At 43.9% G+C, this 20,731-nt stretch overlaps 1 protein-coding gene across 1 annotated transcript in view; it reads left to right on the top strand.

Moving 5' to 3' along the window:
• Positions 1–20,731, top strand: part of TMC3 (transmembrane channel like 3) — an 86,406-nt gene that overhangs the window by 33,387 nt on the left and 32,288 nt on the right. Inside the window, exons 9-14 of the mRNA XM_030192011.1 lie at positions 9,398–9,441; positions 12,168–12,315; positions 13,954–14,063; positions 14,857–14,929; positions 15,311–15,568; positions 19,059–19,187. Coding sequence (XP_030047871.1) covers positions 9,398–9,441; positions 12,168–12,315; positions 13,954–14,063; positions 14,857–14,929; positions 15,311–15,568; positions 19,059–19,187 — 762 coding nt within the window. The remainder of the gene's footprint in view (positions 1–9,397; positions 9,442–12,167; positions 12,316–13,953; positions 14,064–14,856; positions 14,930–15,310; positions 15,569–19,058; positions 19,188–20,731) is intronic.

The following is a 20,731-nucleotide window of genomic DNA, read 5'->3' on the forward strand; positions in this document are numbered from 1 at the left end:
TCCTGGATGATTTTTTGGTATTTCTGGGTGGCAAGTCTACCAAGTCAGACATGTATGCAGGGGCTTCACCGTGAATGATTTTGTGCACTAACGTGCATGCTTTAAAGGTTAGCAATCAGGAGCCTGTTTAATGTAATATTTTGCATTTAACATGGGTAGCTGCATAAACTAGTATGCAGTAATTGAAAAGGTTGTCTGGTAACTGTTGAGGGCATGTCCAGCATTTCCCCTGCAGTGACCATAAAAACAATTTAATTTAATTTAATCCAAACACTTATATCCCACTCAACCTCCAGAGCGGGTCACAACATTTAAAAAATAACAACATGAAATAAAACACAATATAAAAGATAAGAAAATAATAAAAACCTAAGTAAAAAATCGCATATCAAAAGTTTAGATCAACAAATATTTTTGAAATAGCCAAGTTTCCTACCACCCATTGATGTTGTGTGATTAGATGCACCTAATATCACCCCTTGAGGTGACGTCAAGTGCACCCACGGTAACTACAAATTTGACAACACATGGTAATTACCCTGCATTAATTACAATGACCAATTTTCTGTCATGCTCCATTGCCTGAGGACCAGGGGAACTGGATTTGATTCTCACTGTAGCTCCTTGTGACTCTGGCAAGTCATTTAACGCTCTGTTGCCCCAGGTACAAAATAAATACCTGTATATAATATGTAAACTGCTTTGATTGTAACCACAGAAAGGCAGTTTATCAAATCCTATTCCCTTTCCTATTACTTTCCACCCCATCTCGCGCTAAGCAGTTAGCACAGAACTTTTGCCACATTGGCTATTTTAGAGTACAGTAGCCTTTAGTACACGAGGAGTGGCCTAGTGGTTAGAGCACCAGTCTTGACATCCAGAGGTGGCTGGTTCAAATCCTGCTGCTACTCCTTGTGATCTTGGGCAAGTTACTTAACCCTCCCTTGCCTCAAATACAAAATTAGATTCCCCTCCAGGCCAGAGAAATACCCAAAGTAACTCACCTTGGTCTACTATTGAAAAAGGTATGAGCAAAATCTAAATAAATAATGCATTTTACTAAACATGCCCCTTAAATGAGACTTAGAGCATGTCTAACAGCAATATTGCAATGCTATTTTTTAGATGCTATATGGCAGGGACAGGAAGAGATTCAGAAATCATATTAGGGAATGAACCACTGTACAGGTTAAATTGAAACATCAAATGAAAGCAGGGTTCTAATTAAGTATGGCACATGTGTGTATATGGAGAAAAAAGCCTCAAGCAAACTCCTATTGTACTAAAACAAATAGTTTAGTCGGAGTTGGACTTCCTCATCATCGGTGTTTAATATCAATGATTTAGTAACAAAAAGCTTTCAAACTTAGCTTTAGTAATCTTTAGTGATCTTGGTCTCAATGCCTTTCTGTAAACGTTGGCTGTGATCTACGGCGGCCAGCGTTTCAAATTCCTTCTGCGTCAGGATCACAGACCAAGCGCTTGGAAGGATCATAGGCTGCCACTATCAATAATAAATAGAAGGTGGTGAAGTACTTCTAGATTTTCAAAACACAACTCATATCATAGGCAGGCCATGGCTGTGTTGCACAGTGACACTTGCAAGTTAAAAATGCCATCAGTGGTACACCAACTTGCACAGTTATTTTTTTTTTAATTTGTAGAAACACTTTATTGAAAATCCAAGTAACAGAATAGTAACCTTACAATAAGAATAACAGGCATAGCCCCCCCCCCCCTTGGATTTTCCAAGGAAAAGCAACAATAACAAGCATCTATATTTTAACACAAGTATTTTTATATGTAACCCCCCCATCTTCTACCCCCACCTCCACACAAACCACACAAAATAGAAATCCCCCCAGCTCCCATCCTCTCCCAGTAAAACTTAAATAATCACAGTAGCAAGCACACAAATTCCCTTGTCCCTTAAACAAAGCAAGCCTTCAAAAATGAAGCCCACACTTCCCACTTATGTAAAGTCTTTCTTTTCAATGCAGTCAAACGCTCCATTTCACAAATATACCACAACCTGGTTATCCATTGGATCAAAGAAGGCACAGTGCGGTGCTTCCAATGCCTCGCCAAATTTAGGCAAGCCACATGAAGAGCCTGTCTAACCAGCAAAGACTGCAAACGAGTTAGACCTAGAAGTGTTTGACCCAATTAGAAGACAGCAGGGTGCCATTGCACTGGAGGAGCAAGCCACACCTGTAGGTGAGATTGCACAGCCTTTCAGTATGCCTGTGCCTTAGAACAGGTTCTCCAAATTTGACCCTTAGTACCCAACACTGCACAGCACCTCCAACAATTCAGAGAAGTACCTGGAGAAATATGATGCAATCTCGCTGGACTGAGATATCAGTGATAAAAAACCTTTATCGTATTTTCCTTAAGGGAAACTGACAAGGAAGACTTCAACAGGGCCTTCTCCATAGTAAGTCAATCATCAGCCAAAATGGTGACACCCAACTCCCTCTCCCAATTGACTCTACGTAGCACATACATCTTAATTTGTCTAGTCAAGTAAGCATAGAGACAAGTAATAACCCATGGGTACTCTTTGAGTCCTCACACAAATCCTCCGAGTAAGACTCCTCTCACAAAATGCTAGAACACACCGACGGTGTGTTCAAAAAACACTTCACCTGGATATAAGCATAATGATCAGAGGACAAGAGCTGATAATCTGCAGATAAAACATCAAAGGAAACAATGTCCTGTTCATCAAACAACTGCCCCCACGTATCTGTCACGATTGTGACTATATTCCATGTCTGACTTGCTTTGGGGTTCCTTCAGCTAAGTCAGGTCTGTTTGTAAATCCTGAAGCCTGTGTGAAAATCCTGAAATCCGTTCCAGTCCAGTCTAGTCCATTCCGGGATCCTGTTCCAGCCAAGCCATGCTCTGCTGTTGTTGCTGCCAAGCCCCACCCTTACTGGTGACCTAATCTGTAGTTCCTTTATTAAGCACCTGGGAACTTTCAGGCTTGGCCTTTGCAACAGAGGTCGTCTGATGAGTTTCTCGTCGGTGAGTGTTTGTTGCAGTGCTACCCTGTTATTTCTTATTCTGCCTTTGACCCTGCTTGTTGCCTGGAGTGTTCTACTGTTGCTGCCTGCCTTTGACCCTGCTTGTTTCCTGGAGTATTCTACTGTTGCTGCCTGCCTTTGTCCCTGCTTGTTTCCTGGAGTACTTGGCTGTTTTGCTGGCCGCCTGCTGGACCCTGCAGTTCTGGTTTTTCCTTTTGTCTCATAGTCCTGCCGGCCGCCTGCACCCAGGGGCTCAACCCCTGAGGAACGGTGGTCAAGCGCAGGTGAAGCCTAGTTGTCTTGCCCTGCCTGTTCCAGCTTGCTCTGCCTCCGCTGCAGCTTCAGCCCAGCGGTTCCTGTCCTGGTTTTACCAGTTCATCTGTGTTCTGCCTTGTCTCTTGTTTGGGTGGTTCCCCTGCCACTGCCACTCCTCAGCAGTGGCCCTAGGGTTCACGAGTCTAGATAAGCCAAGAGAGTCTGACAGTATCCAATCCCAGACCAGCAGGCGAAAGAACTTACACCCATAGCGGGTTATGCTCAATCGGAGTATGCTGAGACAAGGAAGAATATGAAGCCGTAAATAACAAGTCCCAGTAATAAAAAGTAGTAGAAATACTGGGACATAAATCCCCAGGCAAACTCTTTCCCGGAAGCCACATAAGATGTTTCGACAAACGAGGGTCCCCCAAGTGTTGCTCAAGATGAATCCACAACTTATGATCAGCAGCATGGAGCCATTCAATGGCAGAACGGGCCTGTGCTGCACAATAATATCATAACAACTTAGGGACAACCAACCCCCCCCCCCCCTCCTGGGGCAAATGAGGTCATTTGTTGTTCAACACAAAATGAATAAGGCTATCTTGAAGACCAGATAGAAAGGATCTAGGTAGTCGAAGTGGGAGGACTTGGAATAAATATAACAAATGAGGGAGTACATTCATTAAGAGTCGCTATCCTACCAAACCACGAAAGTTCCACAGATGCCCACCAATCCAGGTCACGAATCAATGCCCTCTGAAGAGCAGTTAGCCTCAAAGAGGTCCCAGACATTATTATTATTATTATTATTATTAATAGCATTTGTATAACGCTACCAGACGTACACAACGCGTGAGTTGGACCCCAAGGTAACTGATCTCTCGAGAGTTCCATTTAAACGGGAAGGAAGAGTGCAAAGTGTCCATTACGCTAGATGCCAACCCAACTGCTAAACCTACAGACTTAGTTGCATTCAACTTATATCCTGAAGCTGCCAAATACACCTCAATCTCAGACGCCTCACCTGATACCACATGGCAGCACAGTGTTTTCACTGGAGTCTTAGCAGAGGACTTCACCTTCTCCTTTGTAGGACAATTCTGGGATTTTTTTCATAGTGCCACAAATGCTCCTCAAATCTCTGTCACTCCCGTGCAAAAAATTCAGTCATTGGATGCACATAAGGGGAGATTCGCTCTGGAGTTTAAGAACTAGGCTGCCATCAAATCCTGGAGGAGGTTTGGTTCGTTTGCAAAAATCGTTGCTAAAAAGCTAAGTACCTTGTTACTTATAAGTAAAAGTGAAACAGTCTAGTATTTGTTTAAATTGCTGTGGAAATTATGAAGAGTTAAAGGACAGAAAAGAAAAGAAAAAAGAAAAAACGGATAATATTGGGTTGATCTATGAGGAATGTCATGATTATGGTCAGAACCCCTCTCAAACTTACCTTATTTCTGGTGGTCAGCTTCTTAGCTGGCTTCTGTTTCTTCTGTCTGTCCTTTCTGAGCTAGCTCTGTCTCTCTGTGCTGGCTGCTTCCAGCAGCATGTCTCTAACTGCTTTGCTATATTGCAGCTGTGTGTTACCTGAGCTAGCTGCCTCTGTGTGCTGGTTGCTTCCAGCGTGGCTCTAATTGCTCTGCTATACTGCAGCTGTGGGGGTTAAGCCTGAGTTAGCTCTAGCTCTGTTTCAGTATGCTGCTGGCCTGTGTCTGGTAGTGGTCACATCATCAGGCAGGGCCTTGATAAGGAAGTGGCGTTCTTCCCTTCAGGGCCTTTGCAACGTTTGCTTAGTCGTTTGCTTTAGGTCCAGGTTAGTGGTAGTGCAGTGTGCACTTTTGATCTGTGTTAGCTTCCCTGCTTTTCCCTTGTGGTTCCCCTGCTTTCCCTTTTGGTGCTTTAGAAGCACTTCTGGGTTTGCTGCTTTAGAAGCACTTATGTGTTTGGGGCTTTGGAAGCTCTGTTGTGTTTAGTGCTTTGGAAGCACTGCTGTCTTCTGTGTTTAGCTTCCCTGTTTTTTTCTCTTTTGGCTCCCCTGTCTTCCCTTTTAGTGCTAGGAGCTCTGCTGGTAGTTTGGTGCTTAGGAGCACCGTAGTTAGTTTAGGGTTGTAGAGCTGTTAAGCTTGGTGCTTAGGAGCACCTGTGCTAGTTTATGTGTTTAGGTTCCCTGCTCTTTCCCTGTGGCTCCCCTGCTTTTCCTAGTGGTGCTATTGGTAGCACTTCTGTTAGTATAGGACTTAGGAAGTCCTTTTGTTGGTTTATTGTTAGGAACACTTTTGTTGGCTTCTGTTTGGAGTTCTTCTGTTGGTTAGGGCTTGGGAGCACTTATGTCAGCTTAGGATTCAGGAGTACTGCTGTTTCCAGCTTGTTCTAGTCCTGGTCCCTGTGTCATCCGGTATCCGGTAAGTCCTGCTGGCCACTCGAACCCAGGGACTCAACCCTTGGGGGGCAGTGACTAAGTGCAGGTGAAGCTGTATGGACCAGTCCAGTGTGCTCCAGTCCAGTGTACTCCAGTCCAGGGTGCTCCAGTCCAGTGTGTTCCGGTCTGGTGTGTTCCAGTCCAGTGTTCCAGTCCTGTGTCCTCCAGTCCGGGGGATTCCAGTCTGTGTGTTCCGGCTCACTGGGCGGTGCCTGCAGTCCCTGCCGGTGCCAGTGTGTTTGCCCAGCGTTGGTTGGTGGGTTTTGCCTGCTGCTGTCGCTCCTCGTCAGCAGCCCAAGGGCTCACGTTTGCTCCAGAGCCCGGCCCCGCGGGCTCTGAACCTGAGAACCTGACAAGGAAGTTACACGGCGCACTGAATATGAGGGACGCTGTGCCCGTAAGGGATTGCTGATGAAGATTCTGATGATCCCCATAAAGAAAAGTCTCTTTAACATATATTGGGAAGCAGATGGAATATACTTATAGAATGTAAAAGAGTGAATGTTTGGGAGCCGATAGTGATATATATGAAAGGATCCCCACATTTATAAAATCAGGTCTTGTAAATTTGATTTATAGAATACACCTAGACAGTTCTGCTCGTAAATTCTAATTAATGCCAATTAGTTTCAATAATTGCTTGTTAATTGGAAATTACGAATGCTGATTGCCTTGTTAACCAATTAGGTTATGTACATTGTTATGGTATATGCTTTGATTTCCATGCAAAAATCTCAGCACAATATAGTATCCGTAGATAAGCACAAAACATCCAAAGTGTGACATAGATGTCATATCGAAAATGCCTGAGAACCCCTTTTACAAAGTGGTGGCAATCCCAACGCGGGCTTACCGCTCAGTAAAAAGGAAGTACTGCCGGGCTAGCGCTGGTGTGTACCCGGCAGTAATCGGGCAGTGCCATGCGCTGCCCGATTACCACTGGGCTAATACGGGAGTCCTTACCACCACCTCAGTGGGTGGTGGTAAGAGGTTCCCCCGAAATGGCCGCACGGCAAGTGCTTCACTTGCCACATGGCCATTTCCTGAAAAAAAAAAGAAAGACCTATCTTTTACCCGCTGTGGTAAAAGGGTGTTTTTTTAAAATGAGCCCCATCATGGGTCAATGTAAGGGGGCGTGTAAACATGACAGAGCATAGGTGTGGCTTCAAGTTATTCCTGCCACATTTTTGCAACCACAGTTATGCCAGGTCTATGGCTGGTGTAACCGCAGGCGCATAAATGTGAGGCACCAGTGCAGTGGCGTAGCCAGACAGCCAATTTTGGGTGGGCCTGAGCCCAAATTGGATGAGCACAACATTTTTTCTGCCCCTGTCCTACTCCCACATGTCACCCCCACATTTCACCCTCTCATCCACCCCCATGTTCAACCTCTCTTTCTTCCTCCCTCTCTCCTTCTGTCCACATCATTCTCACTGTCTCCCTTCCTTGTGCCCTTGGTCCAACATCTCTCTCATTCTTCCTTCTTCTTCCCCATACAGCATCTCTCCCTCTCTCCTACTTCGTTCTATGTCCAACATTTCTCTCTCTCTCTCTCCCTCTTTCTTCTGCATCTCTCTCTCCCTCCCTCCCACTCCACATCCAGCATTTCTTCCTCTCTCTCCCCATGCATCTCTCCCTCCCCCTCCATCCTCATGTCCATTTCTCCCTCTCTCACCTCTACCCCCCTGTGCAGCATCTCTTCCTCTCTCCATCCCATGCAGCAGCTCTTCCTCCCACCCCACCTCCAACAGTTGTCTCCCCCAACCCATGTAGCATCTCTCCCTCCCATTCCATGTCCAACTTTCTCCCTCACTCCTTACCCCCCTGTGCAGCAACTCTCCCTCCCACCCCACCTCTCTTTCCCTCCCATCCCAAATAATTATTTTTTCTTACCTATACCCCATGCAGCATCTCTTCCTCCCTCACCTTAAAAAATTAATCCGCTCTCTTCCCTCCCAATGTGCAGCACCTCTTACAGCCCCTCCCCTCCAAGCAGTTCTTTACCTTTGTTGTGATCCTTTATTTGAATCTCCCCTCTCCCTTCCCAAACATTTATCACATCAGTTTGTCCTCCTGCTCCTACCTCAAGAAACCTCAGCGTCTTCCACTGCTCGGTGCCTGCTGCCTAAAATTCTTCTCCCCGCTGCTGCCTCGGTCCCTGCAGCGTTCTTTTTTCCGCCCGTCGCCGGCAGCGCTGCAATTCACACAGGCTGATCCGCTCCCCCTTGCCACATCCATCCGGCCCTCTCTGATGCACTTCCTGTTTTTGTAGGGCCAGATGGACGCAGCAGGGGGGAGCGGAGCGGCCTCTGTGAATCATAGCGCTGCCGGCGATGCCGACGGGCAAAAAAAAGAATGCTGCAGGGACCAAGGCAGCAGCGAGGAGAACAATTTCAGGCAGGCAACACTCCCGGACCAGACCCAAAAGCAGCGATGTTGTTAGGTTGGGGCTAGTTAGGGCGGGCGGGCCTGGAGCAAAAGTGGCTGGGCCTGGGCCCGTCCAGGCCCGCCCGTGGCTATGCCCCTGCACCAGTGGCACTCTATGCTTGCATTCTCTAAGCAGAATACTAGACTAGGAGTCTAGACTCCTATCACATATTCTTGGGGTGCCTTAATGGAGATGTCTCTTACAGAATGTTAGGTAATACAGAGTAATAAAAGTGACTATATATTAGCACAATATTAGAAGCAAAAAAAAAAAACAGGGAAATAATTCAAGGTGTGTAATCATTACATGATAACTTATTTTAGAAGGATAATGAGATTGCTCAAGAATTTAATGCATATCATTCCAATCTATATTGATCAGAAGCTCAGATTAATATTCTCCTGTGGCAGGCAGGTAATTAGAATAGAGCAGTGATATTCAGCCACTCTACATAAAGCTGAACAGATTCATTTAGGACAGCACTTTTTCTGACCTAAATTAAACTGCTTATCTATATGGATAGCGACTGGATCACCTCTATAGATATATTGTAGCTAGGAAAAACACCCTTGTTCTGTCCTGGCATTAACTAGATCACACTAGAGTGTTTAGAGGGATTTCAGGCACTAACCATACAGTGCTGCTGAAAATTCATAGATAGGGAACTATTTGGGTTTCTGCAAGGTACTTGTGAGATCTGGCAGACATCCCTCAATGTAGAAATGTTGATCTATGTTGGAATGTTGACTTATGTTTTATAGACATTCTGTTGTAATTTTTTTTTATTTTAGAATTGTATGTTCTTTCTCATTTGAATGTAATGCTTGTTTTTACTTTCCTATAATTTTATGGATTTCCTTTAGGTATTATGGTTTATGTATGATACTTATTGCAAACCGTTTTGATTTGTCTTGCAAGAGAAACGGTATAGTAAAACTAATAAACGATATCGTATTGTTCTATAACAATGCATGTAAATTAAAGGAATGCTCCTGATCCCCCCGTGGGCACACACCCTTTCTGGACCTGCATGTAAAATTTACGCACAGATCCTGCACCTACATTTATATGCAATAAATGTTCATTAAATCCAATTATCACTAGAAATTGCTTAAGTTCTCAATTATCTGTGCTAATTGGCTTGTTATTCAATTGCATGCACAAATTGGGCACATGCCCAAATTCATGTGCACAATTTTTTGTGCTTTTATAGTGGTATGTAATCACCTATACTTTACTAAATTCTTTAAATTTTGTTTCAAGGAAGCAATTTTGGAGGAACAAGAGAAGAAGAAACACACAAATCTGTATGTATTGACATCATTACTTCTACATCCCACTTGCAGAAGTTTGCATATATTTCATACAGGGACCATGACTATAGTACTACACTAAGGGGCCCTTTTATTAAGGCATCTCAAGAAAGATATAGCAGAATTGGAAAAGGTGCAGCGAAGGGCGACTAAAATGATAGTGGGGATGGGATGACTTCCCTGTGAAGAAAGACTAAGGAGGCTAGGGCTTTTCAGCTTGGAGAAGAGACGGCTGAGGGGAGACATGATAGAGGTATATAAAATAATGAGTGGAGTGGATCAGGTGCATGTGAAGCGTCTGTTCACGCTTTCCAAAAATACTAGGACTAGGGGGCATGCGATGAAACTACAGTGTAGTAAATTTAAAACAAATCGGAGAAAATATTTCTTTACCCAACGCGTAATCAAACTCTGGAATTCGTTGTCAGAGAACGTGGTGAAGGCGGTTAGCTTGGCAGAGTTTAAAAAGGGGTTAGACGGTTTCCTAAATGACAAGTCCATAAAGCGCTACTAAATGAACTTGGGAAAAATCCACAATTCCAGGAATAACATGCATAGAATGTTTGTACGTTTGGGAAGCTTGCCAGGTGCCCTTGGCCTGGATTGGCCGCTGTCATGGACAGGATGCTGGGCTCGATGGATCCTTGGTCTTTTTCCAGTGTGGCATTACATATGTACTTATGCTGAAAAATGGCCTGCGCTGGTGTAGGCGGTGTTTTGGACGCACGCAGATCCATTTTTCAGTGCACCTGCAAAAAAGGCATTTATTTGGCTAGAAATAGACATGCAGCAAAATTAAAACCACCCATTGACTTAGCGGTAAGTTCTCATGTGTCAGCATGCATACACTGCCGATTACTGCTGGGTACGTGCCACGTGGAAGAAAACAGAAAATATTTTCTACCGCATGTTTTGGAATTACTGCTCGGGGCACATGGTAACTGGGTGGTAGTTCCAATTTGATGTGTGTTGCACATGCGTAGGCACCTAAGGGCCTTAGTAAAAGGCCCCTAAATTGACATTATGGCCATTTCATTCAACATGTAATTTCACTCAACATCCTTAAGAGATTCTATCTAGTATTGGCAATACAGAAACATAAATATGGAGTACAATGATTTTCAGTCATCCCACTTACCTTGCAGTCTACATGTAACTGCTACCCACGGGCTGGCAAGCTCTCAGCTGAGTTTCCCTTCCAAAAATCAGCTGGCCACCAGTATAGGGGGCTGCAGGCACAAACATGAGGAAAATAAGACAGAAGCAGGCACAGGGATTTCAAAATGAAATTATACTACAACTACCCTCCTGTTTCCCCTATGGCCTGGATATCCCAGCTCCACCCATTTTCCCCGCAGAGGGCCTGGGATGATTTTTTAAATGGCTTTTTCCACAGGTAAAGGCCCATTTATCTACTGAAATTTCACTAAAAATGTTTCCCTTAATGGTTAATAGCTCAATGGCAAACAGTGCTATCTCACACAGTCTCTTTATAAAGAGGTAAAATGACTTCAGATCCCCGGTGCTACTTCAATCAATTATTAGCAGCACCGCTCCGCTCTGCCGCTGGTTCTTTAACATTCCAGTGCGGTTACAGGCGGGAATCCCCATCAGTCAAAAAAATCCTCTATTTATTGACTCGCATTCAGTTATTATACTTTTATGCTTTTCGTTGCACTTATCTTGTTTACTGGGCGTCTTTAGATGGGTTCACTGTACAGCGAGCTCCTGTTTCGCCTTCGCTTCCTAAGGAGCCGAACCTCTATTTTTCATGCCCTCTCGCGGTTTCCGCTGGTTTTCTGCTTCGCTGTAGAGCAAACCCATCTAAAGACGCCCAGTAAACAAGATAAGTGCAACGAAAAGCATAAAAGTATAACAACTGAATGCGAGTCAATAAATAGAGGATTTTTTTGACTGATGAGGATTTCCGCCTTTAACCGCACTGGAATGTTAAAGAACCAGCGGCAGAGCGGAGCGGTGCTGCTAATAATTAATTAAAGTAGCACCGGGGATCTGAAGTCATTTTACCTCTTTATAAAGAGACTGTGTGAGATAGCACTGTTTGCCATTGAGTTATTAGACGTTTAAATTCATATAGCAAACACAGGGTTGTTTAAATTCCCTTAATGGTTAGCAGAAATCATGCTGGTATAGCAATGGATGAAATTGTCTGTATGTTAGAACAAGGTGAGACAGTGGGAGGTGTTTCAAACAAGTACTTTTAAGCAGTGGCGTTCCGACCCTAGCTGACACCCGGGGCGGATCGCCGATGCGTCCCCCCCCCCAGGTGCAGCGCAGCCCCCTCTTCCCCCCCCCCAGCGACATGACACCCCCCCCAGGTGCACGCCGTTGGGGGGGGTGCCGCGGGGCGCGCCTGTTGCCCTGTTTCAGTCCGATTTTGCAATTCACATGTGTTCACCCCCCCCCCCCCCCAGCGGCCTGCACCCAGGGCGGACCACCCCCACCGCCCCCCCCCCCCTTGGTACGCCACTGCTTTTAAGTTCATACGTCTTGCTCAAGTTATCACCCACAGCCCAATATTATTATTTGTACTAATCTAAACAAAAGGAATAAGGAAAAAATTGAAATATGTCTCTGTTACCTCTAATTCTGATGCTTTGATTTTAGGAGTGTAAACCTCTTTGACTTCTACAGTTGCGGTATAGCAAGAATGGCAATTAATATTAACATATTTGGTACAACATAATTCTTTGTTTTAGGGCAGTGACAATAAGCTTAAGGATTATCGCAAACATTCTTGTTCTCCTTTCACTCGCTGGAAGTATTTATATTATCTATTTCGTTGTGGATCGCTCCCAAAAGTTAGAGCGTACTAAAGTGGAACTGACACTTTGGGAAAAAAATGAGGTAAGCCTGTCTGTCTCTGCCGAAAGCTACAAGGATCTGCCAATCCAATCAATGTCCAAGCTATCAAAGTACTGTCTGGTCTGCTTCTGTGACATGTGAAAAGAGAAGTATCAGAAGAAATGGGATCATGTGTCCCTCCTCCCACTTCCTCCCCCGTGTCCCTCATGCCCCTTCCCCTTTCTCTCCTTGCCCTTCCTGGCATCAGCTGTGTAAACCGCTTAAATATAAAGTAAATAAATAAAAGTAAATAAGAGATCAAAACCCTGACGCTGGGAAGCTCAAATCATGGAGAAAATAGGCTCAATTTTGGCCAGTGGCATAGCCACGGGTGACTTTGGCCTCAGGCCCACCCAAAATTCTTGCACACTTGTTATTGGCTGGTGGGGATCCCCAAGCCCCACCAGCTACAGGGGTCCTCCAGCGGCAAGAACAGCTCCCTTCCTACTTGCTCTAGCCAATGGCATTGTCTACATGCTGCCGTTGCACTGGCTTCCCCCTGCTGCACATGCTCAGTTTTCATGCATGCGTGAAAACCGAGCATGCACAAAGGGGCGGGGCAACGGCAGCACGTGAATACTGCCACCAGTTGGAGCAAGAAGGAGAGGACATTGTTCTTGCCGCCAGAGGAACCCTGTAGGTGGTGGGGCTTGGGGATCCCCTCCAGCATAAGTATTTACTGTAAAGTTTTGACTTGGCATGGGGGGAGTGGAGACTACTGTACATATGCCCACCCAGTTTGCCCATCCAAAATTTGAGCTCTGGCTACGCCTCTGATTTTGGTACCTGCTATTAATGGCTGGAAAACATGGCACAAAGTTTAGATGGGAAGAGGACATGGTTAGGGAATGGAAAGGGTGTGGGAAGGCTGAAAATACCAACTTATATTCCCCATTTTACCAGGAGAACACAGTACTTGTAGTTATCTAAATAATATAGATGATGGCCTTTATACCTGTCCTGAGGCACAAATTAAGTGCTTGCTGGAAAGGCAGGTGTAAAGGCCGAGGCCAGATCTGCCACCCAATTTCCCTCCTGGCAACAAGAAGTCCCTCCCCCCAACATCTATTTTCACCCAGCCTAAAGAACCCCATCCCCACCCCAATGCCCTCTGGTAGATCCCTCACTACCCTGGTTCTTACAGGATCTAATGGTCCCTGATATCTAGAAGCAGAAGTAATGCCCAGTGACTCCTGCTTTTCCATGTCTTTGGGTTAATATGGTGCCCGTGACCCCCAGTAGTAAGCTCACAGTTCTTCCGCTAAGAGGTCAAGCTGTGAAATAAGGGAAACATGTATTTAGTTTCATTTGATTTATATTTTTAATTTCAAACCACTTTGAGGCTTTTTGCATAAGGTGGTAGAGAAGTGTAAACTAAAAAAAATTACTTTTGTAGGTTGATAGTCTTGCCAGATCAGTCCTAGTGACACCACCTTCAAATGGGTTTTCAAGCTGTCCACAAAGAATGTGCATGAGACACAATGGCATGCTTTAGCGATCCAGCAGATCTAAAAAGGCTAAAAGCAGCTCACAAATAAAACTAAACCAAATTGAACCAAATACAGGTTTAAGAAGTCCTGGTTTAACTGTTGATTTGAATAATCAAATAATAATGTGATTCTGTAATGCCCCATTTTGCAGGTGAGTGTTGTCGTTTCACTCATCACAATGCTTGCACCCTCAGCTTTTGAGCTTGTGGCTGCGCTGGAGATGTATCACCCCAGAACAACTCTTCGGTTTCAGCTTGCAAGGTACAGTGCACAGAATATTCAATGCAAATTAAGTCCTGCTATAGATACCAGCCTTCAATGGCCAATTTGCATCCATATTGGGGGTTACTTGTCCACTTGGAATGTCCAAAAAAGCACCTATTTCATAAATCTCTTTTACAAATTATTACACCTGCTCCACAGAAGGTGAAAAATATGTAAGTGCCCCATGCAAGTACACTTGCATGTTATAAATATACATGAACAAACCAGAAAAAAAGCACCAATGACCTTCAAATGTTAGACCCAACACGGGTCATGGTGCCACCTAATGTCTGCATCAGGGGTCAGCCTTTATAATACACCTTGGCTGAAATACTGTAGAGTACCCAGATTAAGGCAATTGCAACGAGAGCTTATGACCATTTCTCTAATGTTGTGATTGCCCTAATCAGGGCACTCTACAGTATTTCCCCCAAGGTGCAGGCATTATGCCAAAACACGGGTCCTTCATTAAAGGTTTGATGTTTATCCATTCTTGGAGGCCCATGATGCCTTTTTTCTGGTTTGCTGGTTCTTCTGTGCTGTGGACTTCCTCTTTTCTGATAAAATACACATGACAATCTTAACTCCCCCTCAGCCCCAGTGAAACTATGCTCCTTGGAACATCTATGTGAACTTTCAGCATGCCTAATTTATACTTATGTACACCTCCACGCTACTTTGTTAGAACCATTTTCTGCATAGTGGTTAATTTTATAAAGCTTCGTCTACGTGTGAAACAAGTTGTCAGTTATATTTGATTATTTTATAAGGCAATGTTTTCTGTTCTCAGGGTTCTTGTTTTATATCTGGGAAACCTCTACAGCTTAATTATCGCCCTTCTAGACAAAGTAAACATCATGAGTGTAAGTACCATGAGGCTTCTACAATGAGAGAAATGTTGGCATGAAGTCCCTGTAATCCAGGCACACACTATAATATGCAATCTGTTCTTTCAGAATATCAGAGAAAAGAGCACCAAGGGCCTTCAAGGCCGAGTAACTCAACAGAAGTGAGTGCTAGTTTGTTCAGTGACTGCTCTATTTGGGGCATGTTACAACATCTAACTCAAGGTGTATAATCAAGGTTGACTCCTGACACAGGCATTATGCCAAAACAAAGCCCGTATCGGGTCTTTCATTAAAAGCTTGATGGTTACCCAATCTTGAAGGATCTTGGTACTCTTTTCTCTGGTTGACTTGTTCTCCTGTACTGTGGACTCCCTCTCTTCTCTGTTGATCTTTCAGAATAGCAATAATGCAAGCACTGAACATTCTGTTCCATTTTTGGCCACAAAAGCATTTACTGTCTTATCTACAACAATGCCTGATGCCAGAATGCAAAGAAACACCACATTCACTCTGGAACCAGAAGAGAACAATACGAAACCCATTCTGACATTGAACAAGACACTGACTTCATTGACATTGAACAAGACATTGACTTCATTGAATTACAACATGCAAAGTCAGAAGAGTGAGTGTTGGGAAACTTATGTTGGTCAGGTAAATAAAATGACATTCTATAATATTCTCAATTGCTTCTATACCAGGGGTTCTCAACCCAGTCATTGGGACACACCTAGCCAGTCAGGTTTTCAGGGTACCCACAATGGATATGCATGAGATAGATTTGCATACAATGGAGAAAGTGCATGCAAATTGATCTCATACATATTCATTATGCGTATCCTACAAACCTTACTGGCTAGATGTGTCCCGAGGAATGGGTTGAGAACCCATCTTCTATACTATGAAATGTAGTGCACGTGAGAAGTTAAAAACGACAGCAACATGAGTTGTGATCCCTAGAGACTGCAACAGATGTGTTATTGGCATGAAAATGCCTGTAGATAAGTTCATCATTAACAGCTCATTCAGGGTCAGCTAGGGGTGACAATTGGCTTTCAAGACAGGCTGCTTCAGTCCTGGTTTTACCCTATTGCCTGCAGGGATTTGTATTTTTGTCATTCCTATTGATCTCCCTAAGAACATCAGGATTAAAAATCCATGTAGGCAGTGCTGAGAAACCAGTACACTGCAGAAGATACCTATATTTTAAAATTGCCAGAGCTAACATGGAGTTGTGCAGTGAGACAGAAAGACAAGGTAGGATCATGAGCCAAAGCAAACTTAACACTCCAGGAGAAAGTCAGAACTTGGGGCACCTTGAAAACAGACTCAGGCACAGGACCCATGTACCCACAGCTAACACCTATACCAGAATTTTCACAAGTAATCTCCTAGTTTCGCTTTATTTTGCTGTGGGGGGAAATATCTGCAGAGATTTGCACCTGCTTTTCCTGTGGAAAATGTTTCCAAGCAAAATACTTTTGAAAATCCAAAATGACATCTAATGCTGCTTCCCCCACCTAACCTCACCCCTGGGAATGCCTCCACTGTATGTGGGATAAAAGTGCATTGACTGTAGAACAAGACACATAATTTATTTATCTTAACTTGATTACTCTCCTTTCCAAATCACTTATGGTGAGTTATAATATAAAATCAAATAAAAATTCATCATCGATCATGTTATCTCCCATCAACCCAGCCCATTTCCTTTTTTTACCACAGAGAGGGTGAATAATATTTTTAAAAATGCACATCAACAAAATGGTTCTTACTTTTGCCTTCTGTTAAGGGGCCCTTTTACTAAAGTATGCTAAACAGTCAGCATGTAAATTAGCACATAGTTTATAGTTTATTGAAACTTCCTATACCACCCAAACTGACTCGCACATCAGAGCGGTTTACAATCTAAAATAACATTTAGAAGAAAATTTGGAAAGGAACTACAATATAAATGAAAGGACAGGTTCTAGCACTCAATATTCCATCCTCATTCTTCTTGATCTTTCCGCTGCTTTTGACACTGTCGATCACAGCATACTTCTCGATACCCTGTCCTCACTTGGATTCCAGGGCTCTGTCCTTTCCTGGTTCTCTTCCTACCTCTCCCTCCGCACCTTTAGTGTTCACTCTGGTGGATCCTCTTCTACTTCTATCCCTCTGCCTGTCGGCGTACCTCAGGGTTCTGTTCTTGGTCCCCTCCTCTTTTCTATCTACACTTCTTCCCTTGGTTCATTAATCTCATCCCATGGCTTTTCCTACCATCTCTATGCTGATGACTCCCAAATCTACCTTTCTACCCCTGATATCTCACCTTGCATCCAAACCAAAGTTTCAGCGTGCTTGTCTGACATTGCTGCCTGGATGTCTCAACGCCACCTGAAATTAAATATGACCAAAATCGAGCTTCTCATTTCCCCCCCCAAACCCACCTCCCCGCTCCCCCCGTTTTCTATTTCTGTTGATGGCTCTCTCATTCTCCCTGTCTCCTCAGCTCGAAACCTTGGGGTTATCTTTGACTCTTCTCTCTCCTTCTCTGCTCATATCCAGCAGACCGCCAAGACCTGTCGTTTCTTTCTTTACAACATCCGTAAAATCCGCCCCTTTCTTTCCGAGCACTCTACCAAAACCCTCATCCACACCCTTGTCACCTCTCGTTTAGACTACTGTAATCTGCTTCTTGCTGGCCTCCCACTTAGTCACCTCTCCCCTCTCCAGTCGGTTCAAAACTCTGCTGCCCGTCTCATCTTCCGCCAGGGTCGCTTTACTCATACTACCCCTCTCCTCAAGACCCTTCACTGGCTCCCTATCCGTTTTCGCATCCTGTTCAAACTTCTTCTACTAACCTATAAATGTATTCACTCTGCTGCTCCCCAGTATCTCTCCACACTGGTCCTCCCCTACACCCCTTCCCCTGCACTCCGCTCCATGGATAAATCCTTCTTATCTGTTCCCTTCTCCACTACTGCCAACTCCAGACTTCGCGCCTTCTGTCTCGCTGCACCCTACGCCTGGAATAAACTTCCTGAGCCCTTATGTCTTGCCCCATCCTTGGCCACCTTTAAATCTAGACTGAAAGCCGACCTCTTTAACATTGCTTTTGACTCGTAACCACTTGTAACCACTCGCCTCCACCTACCCTCCTCTCTTCCTTCCCGTTCACATTAATTGATTTGATTTGCTTACTTTATTTATTTTTTGTCTATTAGATTGTAAGCTCTTTGAGCAGGGACTGTCTTTCTTCTATGTTTGTGCAGCGCTGCGTATGCCTTGTAGCGCTATAGAAATGCTAAATAGTAGTAGTAGTAGTAGTAATCAATAATGTCAGTAGAATGATTAGAGATAAGTGAATTTAATCCAAGAAGGAAGAGAAAAGCATAAAAGGAGCAATCTGTGGCAGCTGAAGTGACACACTCCCAACCCAAGTGATCTATCTATACCTGACTAAAGGCTTCCTCAAAAAGCCATGTTTTTAGGGCTTTCTTGAACTTTTTGAAAGATGTTTCTGCATGGATGGAAAATGGAAGAGAGTTCCAGTAAGAGGGTACCAGGAAACAGAAAATGTGATGATGGTACATTCTAGTTGTGCTTGCTTTGGACTTGGCAGAACCTAACAATTGTTATTTATGGAGCAGAGTAGATGAACAGGAGAATATGGAATAGTGAATGTGGATAAGTAGACAAACCAATTCTGTGAGCTTTAAATGTGAGTGTAAGTAATTTAAAAATCAAATGTTTATCCACAGGTAGCCAGTGAAGTTCTTGAAACAGAGGAGAAACATGGTCGTATTTATGTGCACGATAAATGAGTTTAGCAGTGGTGTTTTCTAATAATTGAAGTCACTTCAAGTTAACTTTTGAACAACCAAAGTAAATTATGTTGCAGTTATGAAGTCAGGAAATTAAAAGGGACAAAACCAGAGAATGAAAAGATTTTTTGTCGAAGTAATTGCAAACAGACCTTAATTGTCGAAACAGAAAAAAAGCCTGTTTTACAGAGAGTGGAAATTTGCAATGAGAAAGTCAAGCTTTGAAAATGAGCCTCATTATATGTGTGTTTCTGTGCACATGTGTCTGAGCAGTGATAAAGGATGCTTCTTAGACTGAACTATGTTGATTATATATCTCCTTTTTTATGTTTCAGGAAATGCTGAAGCTTTCCATCATTGATATGATTTTTACAGTTGCAAGCATTCTTCTGATTGACTTTTTTCGGGGACTTTTTGTTCGATACTTAAGTAATTGCTGGTGTTGGGATCTGGAAAGCAAATTTGTAAGTACATTTCATTTAAAGTTGTAAGTACTGTGGTGACCAATAGTATTAACCAAATTTATGTTTACATGATCTACTGAAGTGGGGTAAAGTTTTGTAGTTACTGCACATTAATTGCCAAAACCTCTGAATTATCTGTTGATAAAATTAATGCATTGTAACTACCCCCCATTGTAATTGTAAAGCACACAATCCGCACCCACTACCTACCTATTCCATCTTATGAAATTAGCACCACATCACGCCCTTACAGGATGATAGTGAGTCACTGTGCTGCCTCCAGAAATGGAGGTCGGCAGTCATCAAGCCTAAAGAAACTTCACCTGTACTGATCACTGTTCCCCAAGGGTTGAACCTTCAGGTTTGGATGGCCAGCAGAACTTGAGAGGGGATAGGGAAGAAGTGAGACAGGCGGAAGACCAGCAAAGCCTAGCAATAGGCAGGATAAGCAGCAAATGGACAGTTGTGAGTCCAAGTAAGGGTCGGGGCAGGCAGCAGGCAGGCAGCGTCAAGATCCAGTCGAAGTCAGGGTAGGCAGAAGGTAGGCAGCATTGAGATCTGGTCCAGGTCGGGGCAGGCAGCGTTGAGATCCAGTCCAGATTAGGGTAGGCAGCAAGAGGGCAGGCATCTGACATCAGCTTACTTGCTTCTGTGTGTCCCACCATGAACCGTAAGCAGGTCTGTAGAAGTGCAAAGAGACATGCGCCCTGGAGAGCCCTGTAAGTGCAGTGAGTGATCATGACATACTGGAATTAAAATGCGCCGCTTGGATGCACTAATTCTCACATTGAGGACTAGATTCACTCTATGGCGCCCAGATTTGGGTGCTGAAAAAAATGTGCGCTGAATGCTATTCTGTAAATGATGCTCCATGTTGGACGCCATTTACAGAATAGTGCGTAGCACAGGGATCCGCACCCAACTTTGGACGCAAGGATTTCTACCAACTGAACCTGGTATAAATCCCGGCATGTAATTTAGGCGCAGATCCCCCAAATTCTAAAATACTGCACTCATCTTTAGTGAATGCCCATGACCTGCCCATGCCCTCCCATGGCCACACCCCCTTTCCAGTTACAAGCTAAAAGATTTGAGTGCATATCTTTACAGAATAGCGCTTAGCAAGATTATTATTATTAGCATTTGTATAGCGCTACCAGACGCACGCAGCGCTGAACACCTGATACAAAGAGACAGTCCCTGCTCAAAAGAGCTTACAAGATGCATGCACAAAACCTAATTGGAGCCAAGTAACTGAAATAATTGGTTGTTAGTGCCCAATTATTGCTAGTTATCAGCTCATTACTCAAGTAAATTGTGCGTGCAGATGGGGGCACCATAAATACTACTGCTACTAATCATTGCTATAGCGCTACTAGACATACACAGTGCTATACGCATTATATACAGGTACTTTCTCTGTCACTGGAGAGCTCACAATCTAAATTGATGTACCTGAGACAATGGAGGGTTAAGAGACTTGCCCAAGGTCACCAGGAATTGTATTGGGAATCAAACCCAGGTTGCCAGCATCAAAGCCCACT

Source organism: Microcaecilia unicolor, chromosome 1 (genome assembly GCF_901765095.1).
Source record: "Microcaecilia unicolor chromosome 1, aMicUni1.1, whole genome shotgun sequence".
In the NCBI taxonomy this organism is placed as follows: Eukaryota; Metazoa; Chordata; class Amphibia; order Gymnophiona; family Siphonopidae; genus Microcaecilia; species Microcaecilia unicolor.